Below are 9019 nucleotides of genomic sequence, written 5' to 3'. Positions count from 1 at the left end.
TCTTTACCTCACATTTCCCCTCTTAGCTGCATCTGATCTCTCCAAAACCCAATATGTCATACTTTGATGGTTCCAACATGCAACTGTTTAGTGTTTACCTGGAAATGGGAAAGCTTTGATGTCACCACCAGCCCCAAGGACCACAGAAATCTTCACCAGTTGCGTTCCCATTTCTGAAACAAATGCCAAAATCGCCCTGTCTAGTTTTCAAAGTCCACAAACTCAGCTTAGTATTTTCTTTTTTTAACCGCTCTTCTCACAAACCACTTTCTCGGTGTCTCCAAGTATGTGAATTTCTCTGCATTTCTTGATATTAACTATTAATTAACTAATGACTAACTTGCTAATCCTTTTCAAAATCCAGCATTCTACTGTAGCCATGACTATAAGCTTATTTTTATCCTTTTAAAGATAATTTTAACCGACCTCTTTGCAATGCTTACACAGTATGTGGCCACTTGGACTCTTCCAAATGTGTGGCTATTAGGCTTGGAAGTAATATGTACCTAAATTACTGGGAAATAACCTGCAGAATCTAGGAGAAGGGGCCAGTGTATTTGCTTTTATTCCCTTCATCTATAAAACAGAAATGGCTTTTGAGCTCCTGGGGCCATTTTGGTCAACTGCAGGGCAGATCTGAGCAGACACTAGAGGGACAGGCAGGCTAATGCTTGCTGGATAAGCATACAGTGGCTGCCAGTACATTCTGACACATAGCAATCCAAGTGTTTGATGGAAAGAGAATAACCTGTTGCTACGTTTCCTTCCACTTAGTCCACAGAGACAAAGAAAATAACAAGCTGGGTAGATCATACAAGTATAGATCTGCTACAAATAAGCCTTGCAAGTTTATTTGGAGCTGGGGAAAGGAGGAAGGGGAAGAATCCAGTGCTGTGGAACCCTCTCACCTAAGAAGGGCTGGTTTTCTGATTGGAAAGACTGTCTGCTATGAAAGCTTTAGGAGACCTGCACATGGAAAAGTAAGGGAGCAGGGGAACACCCATCCTGTCGCCCAAATCAGTCAGTCCTGGTAATCAACAGGGTGACAAATGAGCATTCATATACTGTATGTCTGTTGAGTGCTTACTATGTTCTAGGTACTAAACCTTCAGCTAGGTTACCCTTACCTTTGAACTGTAAGCTTCTAATGGGCTACAACTATGTCTTTTACTTCTTTTGTGCTAGACAGAACCTAGTACCCTAAAGACCCTTAACTTAGTGATGGATTTCAAATGACCTATTAAGACACATTTGTAATGAGGTTTAAGTCATCTAAAATGTTATGCCTTCAATCATCTCCTTTAATTTTGAAGTAATGTAGGGAAATGAGATGAGAGAGGAGCCCGGAGTGGGTAAGAAACGGGAGAAGGACTTGAGATAGGTTGTGAGGAGGTGAAGAAGAAGGTGGGGTAAATTATCAATTAGTTCTTTAGTAGTCCTGTTTTCTATTACATGCTCTGTTCCATAGCCAAGGCTGGGCATATACAGAAACAGCTGATAAGACACCAAAGAAGAGGACTCATGGATGTTTGGTTACATGGGGTCCTGTAGAAGTATGCTGTGTGTGTGTGTGTGATTAAGAAAATAGAGAGATTTTGATGTGATTGGTGCAGGGAGGGTGATGATGTAGGAAGGAGACAGTCTAAGGTATATAAGTTATAAAATGTTAAAGAGAAAGAGAATGGGTGAGGAAGCAGAATTAATCAGTTGGAAGCCATATTTTTTTTATTCCACTCCCCCAAATTTGAGGATAAAAAGAGCCTCTATACTCGCTACCCCTAAACTGTCTTACATAATCCTCTTCCTCCATGCCACACCCCAACCAAGAATACTTATTAAACTAAGTGCAAGATTTATATATAAAGATAAAGTAGCATTTGCCTCACACTTCAGAGTAGTCTAGATGTAAGTCTTGAACAGCCTCCATATTCAGCCTTCCAGAATGGGACAGTTTGCCTTACTCCCTACTCAGAGGCAGAGAGATAAGGATTCAGTCCAGCATCAGCCTATCACATTAGATCTGTTCCTGGCTTCTAAGGATCTTCATTTAGAATTTTTAAAGTCACTTAACATTTTCAAGCTTTAGATATGTAGTCTTTATTCTGATCAATTCTGGGCAGCTTTCAGGGACATGTGACCTGGTATCTACCCAGGACAAATGTGCCTGAGACAGAAATAATCAGAGCATCATCCTTTTCCCCAAATATCTTGGGCATTTTGGGGGATTTTTTTTTTTTTTAATGATGTCAACTTGATCTCCCTTTTGAATCCTTGTGGGTCTGAGCATTCGGCCCTCCCAGCCTCAGAGGGAAGAGAACCCTTTCCCAGGTTTTCTGTTGCATCTGGCTCCATGCCTAGCTTCATCCCGAAGCAGCACTCTGGGTGTGTGGGGCCACCAGCCAAACAAGCCCCTATGGATACAAAAAGGGTGTCAGTGTAGACAGGAATGAGCCTCCAGAGGGCTGGGGGGAGGCAGGCAGTGAGCCCCAAATGTGACACAGGTGGTCTTTCTGGCACGAGTCCATCTTGGACCTCTGAGGCCAGGTTGTGGCATGGTTCTAGTACCCAGGAGTAACCACTTCTTAAAGTCACAGGGCTTGCTGCCAGCCTGACTCTCGACACATGGGAGGAGAATGAGCTAAATGTCTCTTTCTGGTTCCTCCCTGGATCTGTCCACATGCCTGACTTCAGAGTGCAAGTTCCTATGTAACAGCTGGGACTATGTCATTCACGATTCCTATACAAGTGTCCCACACAGCACATGCAAAGAAGAAAGAAGGCTTAACTACTGAGAAGAATGGTGCGTTCTCAACTGAGTTAAGAGCCGCTGACCTTTCTGTGCTTCTCTGGGACCTTCTTGCCCTTCCTCTCTATCTTAGCATAATGGAGCAAATGTCCCATGGTTCTTGCATGAGAACACTCAGGAGAAGCTACTCAGGCTGCTTCTTTATCCTGTGCAGAGTCCCAAAGCGCCCACTGCAGCTCCCTGACCCAAGGCGATACGCAAGTATCACCTGGTGGTGCTCACGATCCTACCCCAGATGTTCAAAGCCAGGAAAGCCTGCCAGAGGGAGCAGCTCTGTGGTACCCCCTTTACTTCCATTCATATACCACTTCAGATTTGATACAAAGGCAGCAGCAGGGTTGGTGGCAGCATTGTGACTGATGCAGGAGAGACTGATCTATGAGAAAGGATAAGAGGACTAAGGAGACCCATTTAACCCTCTAAGAAGGATCTCCAAAAGGTGCAAGAAGACTGAAAGCAATTAACCAACATGAATTTAGAGAGTCCACAGCTAGTCCTCAGCATTGTGCCAAGGGCTGGGGGCGGGGGGTGGTGGTGGTGGGAGGGCTACAGAAAGATAAAATCAGGTCTTCCACATGGTGAGTCTTTAAAATTATAGGTCCCAACGCCATATTAATTTCTTGTTCCAGGTGTTAAAAAGATGTGATTACTCAGATTGATCTAAAACAAAGCCAAAGTACAGATAAAGCAAATCTTAGCACTAGGAAGGACTCAGGTGCTTATCTTGGGCAATTTCCCACTCAGTGCAGGAATCCCTTCCATTAGCATCCCTGACCAGGGTCATCTAGCTTCTACTCAGGAGAACCCACTCCCTCACGAGGCAGCCAGCTCCAGTTCCAGTACCTGCATTTTTAGGAAGTTCTTCCTCTTACCCACCACTCCTAGTTCCGCCCCCTTGATACGGGGAGGCCAAGTCTACTCCCTCCGCCTCAAGTAACTGGCAGAGCATTTTCTTACATCGCTCTGAAAAATGGGAATTTGTAAAGGAACCAGCGGTGAATCCATGGCTCACTGTTTCCTGACAGACCCACTCACTATAAATGGCAGTGGGCAAAAAGTGGCTCTTTGTCTGGGAATACTGTGGTCTAAAAAAAAGATAGGCTGAAGCAGTGCCTATCTTAGGAATCCTTTAGAAGGATTCAGGAGCCTAAATGCTAAGGTTAGGCTGGAGGGTTGTCTGCTTCCAGGTCTCTCCACCCTGGGCAAACATGACAGAGGTAGGTACTGGGCCAAGAAAAATCTAATCTATGAACATAAAGAGAGGGATAGGAGTCTTAACTCCTCACCCCCTGCATAAAGGGATCTAGCAACAGACATGCGTCCCTTAGCAAAACTGAAAGAGGACTCTGTGGAGTAGTACTGTGTCTAACTGCAATACTCTTGCTCTCTTCCTCTTCCTCATTCTTCCAGTAACAACAGGCAGGGACCCACACTCACAGATCCTCTAATCTCAGTACCACCCTCCCCATGGGAGAAAAATGAGACAAACCTTCCAAAAAAGTCCTCACTCCAGGCCTGCCCCCTTCCATCGAGACCATTATCTAAATCAGCCAGTAACTTCTACCCTCAAGGAGAAAGTGATGTCCCTCAATTTCCTCACTTATCAGCAACTCTCCAAAGGCAGTTATAGTGTCTTTAACTTTTCCATCCACTAACTGTTTAAAACTGACTGCAAGAACCTCCTCTCCCAAGAGAAACTAAGTAGCAGGGAAAATCTCTCTAAGGGAGGGGGAGGTGGGGCGTGAGGACCAGTGGAGATAAGAGACAGTAGTCTCCCAGGCAGGCAATGGCTGGACTGGAGAAGCCCTCTCAGGTCAAATGCTAAATGCTTAAATCTCTCTTCCCTACATTTCATGCTGGGGTCTGGCCACCATCTCCCAGTCTATAAGACAGTGCTGATAAGTGCTGGCCAAAATGCCTAGTAGGTGATTTCCTACAACAAGGACTTAGAGTCTTAGAAGGACCACAGAAGGGAAATGTCTTGTTTTGGCCTCCTATGGAGTACAGAAACTCCATTAAAGTGATTTTTTTAACTAGGGCCCAAGTCAAATCCACTCCATCATTTCTGCTAAGGAAAACACTAGCAAAAGTCCCAATAAACATGTACTATAAACATATAGTTATCCAGGGTAACTCTAAGACTCCTACAGGCAGAAACGCTGAGATGCCTTGGAAAACTTTCCACAGGTGGGGAGATTTGGATGGAGCATCCATTACACCCAACTCCAACAGTGGACCCCAGGCCTCCCCGTCTAAAAGGATTTGATTGTCACCAGCTCATTACCCTGGGGACCTCCTTGGCTTACTCTTCTCAGACACATGACTTTGGGAACAAGGAAGTGGAGCTAAAAGAGGCAGAGACAGGGCTGAGTTTGCTTTTACGCTAGGAGATTACAGTGAGAACTCTTCACCTGATGGGATTCGGGATTCGCGGCTACTGGCTGCAGGCACTGAGCTTGAAGCTGTTGTGTGAAACCAGGCTACTTAAACCTTATTACTGTTAAAACCTCCAGACTTAGCCCAAAGGGAAATGAGTTACAATGCTGTCTTGTCTAAGGGCTACTCACTTCTTTTTAAAGAGCTTGCGGAAGGAGCTGCGAAAGCCCCCTTTCTGGTCTTGCCTGGGGTTTTGATCGCTGAAAGATGTTTGTTCGCTTTCTCTTTCTTCCTTTGGACAGAATCTGGTGGTGTCTTCTAAATGCATCTCCTGAAAATACAAAAGAGGGATGTTTATTTACTCTTTCCAAAGTTAACCTTATCCTGACTGGGACAATTTTTTTTTAACTTTGTCACTTTCCTCTCCCACCCCACAGACTAACGGTGAGCACCCTATTCCAACTAAAGCAAACCTAGGCTAATTAAGAAATGAGAAGTTGAAAAGTGGATAATCTGCTGAGCGCAGAAGTATTTTGTATGTATCAAGGCAAACAGTCTTAGAGTAGGTTTATGGTATAAAAATAATTAAAGATCAGGACATAAGGGGAGTTAGCGAGTATCTAAAGGCCATGGAGACTAACTTCTTATTCTGGCACCAATCCTGTCTTGCTGGAAAACAAGTAGGGGGCCCCTCTCGTCTCTGGGAATGTTTCTCTTTCTACAAAATAAGGCAGTTCCTTCATTGCAATGCTAGTTTTAAACTCATGTTCCTAACTCTCCATTTTAGACATAAACAAGGGAAGGAGGTTTTGCGGGGTCAGATCTGTTTAGAAGTAGATGCCAACCGTGTCTATATGGGCACGTACGTGCATGTGTCTATGTGTACCTGCCACACACTTCCAACCTGCAAATACAACTTTAATATAGTTTTTGGCATTCTTAATTCGTGGTATGTGCAGTGTAAGGTAAAAATTAATAAAAAATAAGGCTCTATCTTCTGTGAACTTTCTAGTTTCTACGTGTGAGATGTGCTAAATAAAATAGACATGCACTTATATTTATGTCCATATAAACGAAATATTTACTGTGAGGTGACTGAGACTTAAAAGCAACCTAAAATAATTTAGTTGCTTCATTTTGAACCTAAGAAGAGAACCCAAGGAGTCAAAGCAAAAACCACCCTGAAACTTTCATGAATTGGATGGGTGACTGCTTGCTGACAGTGAAGTGAGGCGTGGGGAAGATTTTTTTTTTTTTCAGGAAACATGGGTTTGACTTTGAGAATTTAACTTGGGGTTACAGTAGCAGATCTAGAGGTCCTCTAAGACGCTACTAAGATTCATTATTAAACTATGGAGAGCAACATCTTGATGGCTTAGTGTGGGGTTTCTCAAAGTGTGGTCCTGGGGCAACAGGATCAACTGGGGCTTTTATTTAAAATGTACAGCCCTGAGCCCCAACCCAGACTTTCAGAATCAGAAACTCTGGAGTTAAGTCTAGGTAATCCTTATGCACGCTTTGATTTTAAAAACCAGTGGTTTAAGGTATGATCCTGCCCACCTGCACTTAATGTTTATATGCATCGCCTGGGAATCTTGCTAAAATGCAGACTCTGATTCAGTAGGTCTGGGGTGGGGCCCAAATTCTGCAATTACAATAAGCTCCCAGGTTAATGAATGCATTTACCACTAGTCTAAGGACCACATTTTGAAAACTGGGCTTTTAGGGACTGTTTAGGAACTAAATATATTAAGTTTAAGGAAAATCTCTCTGTGCAATCATGATCTTGATAATATCTTGCATTTGTATAGCATTCCATACTTTACAAAGCATATGCACATACTTTATCTTATTTGGCCTGAGGCCCACAACAACACTGTGAGTTAGGTAAGGTATATATTGTCTTAATTTTACAGAGGAGAAAACTGGAGGTACAGAGATGCCAAGTGAATTGTCCAAAAGCACGCAGCTATTTGGCAGCAAAGCCAGGACTAGAACCCAGATCTCCTGACACCCGGGTAGGTGCTCTTTGCACTAAAGCATGCTGCCTTCTTTCCTGACTCTTAGAGACAGGGTTTAGCTGGCTCTGAGGGGCAGGGGTGGAAGATACACAGAGTATATTTAAGGAGATGAAATAGTAGGAGCTTTATACATCTCAACAGGAAAGAGCTGACACCTTTAAAGATAGGGCTTTTGAAGGGTTCATCTTTCTCAACTAAAACCCCATCTCACTCCCACCTCAACCACTCACACTCACATACAAACACGCACACATTACACATATATACACATATATGCCTGCCCACATACACACATGCACACACATACCCACACACAGCCTCTGCCCACCTGGACTTTGCATTCCACCTTCTCTCTAGGATTCCCAACAATCCACACCTTCTGAATTTTTAGAAAGAAAAAGTTTTTGTCCAAAAACAGAAATAATAAGCAAGGTGAACTTTGTGTGAAAAATTCACATGCTTGAAAAATTTACTGATAACCGAAAGAGAAAAGGCCTCTTTTAACTGACCTCTATTTGACATCTCCTTAGTGTCACTTTCTGAACCGACTTGACTCATGTCTGACACTGTAGGGGATGAAACTTGCTGTCCAGGATGTCTGATTAACAGTACCTAATATACTGTTTATTGTTATCTGGTATGTCTGATAAATAGCCACAAATATTTTACTCATCGTTTGCTTCTCAGATATATTGTTATTTCTGATTTTTTTTTCCTGTCAATTGTTGAACTCCCATTTTTTCACATATTAACTGGGGGAGGGGAAGACTTTTATGAACATGTGAAATAAAAGCATTCTTTGCAGCGTAGACTATACTAGTTAGAAGGTTTTATATGTTAATCTCTGCCTACTTCAAGTCAGTTTGAATTGGCATTATTATTTCCTACCTACTTCCCTTTTTAGTGAACTTTTAAACTTTGACACATGCCTAAGATTGATTTGCCTAAGAAATTTTGCCTAACAGAATTTTGTGAAGTTCAGAGTTGAAAATCAAAGCCAGAAAAAAAATCTCAGAACTCTGGGGAATCTCAGCAACTTTAGCGGAGCATATGAAGGTCCCTCTTCAGGAACCAGTCAGACTTTGATTCCTGGAGTCTAGATGGCTAGCTACCAGCTCCAGGGCTCTTCATGACCCAGCCCCTTCCTGTTCCTCTGGCCTGATGTCCACCAGTCCTACCTGGCACAGTATTCAAGAGGAAAAGCATCACCCTGCTGTTTTTTAAAAAGACTCATGAGCCTTTTTCATATTTCCCTGCCTCACTCTTCACCTAGGCAGCTTTTAAAATTGAATTCAGACATTCAATTTATCCAGGAGGCCCTGTCCACCATCACCCCCAGCAGGGTTTAAATACCCCTCCCATGTGTTCCCACAATTTATTATAATTCTGTGTTTCTGTGTTTCCTTCCTGCGACAAGCCAGTGGTCCTGGAGGGCAGAGACTTAGGTGCCATTCATTTCTGAACCCTCAGTCCTTAGCTCAGTGTCTGCTGAAAAATGAATGAATGAAAGGAGTCAGTGATCCTCAGTCTGTCCCCACTTGCTTGGAAATGGGAATAGGTGGATTATAGGGCCATTATTCCTGGAAAAACCTCCTTTAGTCTAGGCAAAAGGTCTCCAGAGCTTGATACAAGTTAGTCCTAGACTATATCATTTTCAAGATGTACCAAAGCAGAGCTGCCCTGTAAACCGTAACCACTACTCTTAAAACGAGGTTAAACAGAAAGGATGGTGGCAGAGGTCAGAGCTATCCTGTTACTCTCTGTTTAATCAGAAATTGCGTTGTTCCAATCACATGCAGAGAAATTGTTTGCTCAG

The 9019-nt window shown here is 43.1% G+C and overlaps 1 protein-coding gene across 1 annotated transcript in view; it reads right to left on the bottom strand.

Annotated features, from left to right (window-relative positions):
- Positions 1–9019, bottom strand: part of ARHGEF33 (Rho guanine nucleotide exchange factor 33) — a 49260-nt gene that overhangs the window by 10988 nt on the left and 29253 nt on the right. The window contains exon 15 of the mRNA XM_078057423.1: positions 5374–5513. Coding sequence (XP_077913549.1) covers positions 5374–5513 — 140 coding nt within the window. The remainder of the gene's footprint in view (positions 1–5373; positions 5514–9019) is intronic.

This window comes from Halichoerus grypus, chromosome 10 (assembly GCF_964656455.1).
Source record: "Halichoerus grypus chromosome 10, mHalGry1.hap1.1, whole genome shotgun sequence".
Classification (NCBI taxonomy): domain Eukaryota; kingdom Metazoa; phylum Chordata; class Mammalia; order Carnivora; family Phocidae; genus Halichoerus; species Halichoerus grypus.
This window is presented reverse-complemented; position numbering and strand designations above follow the sequence as displayed.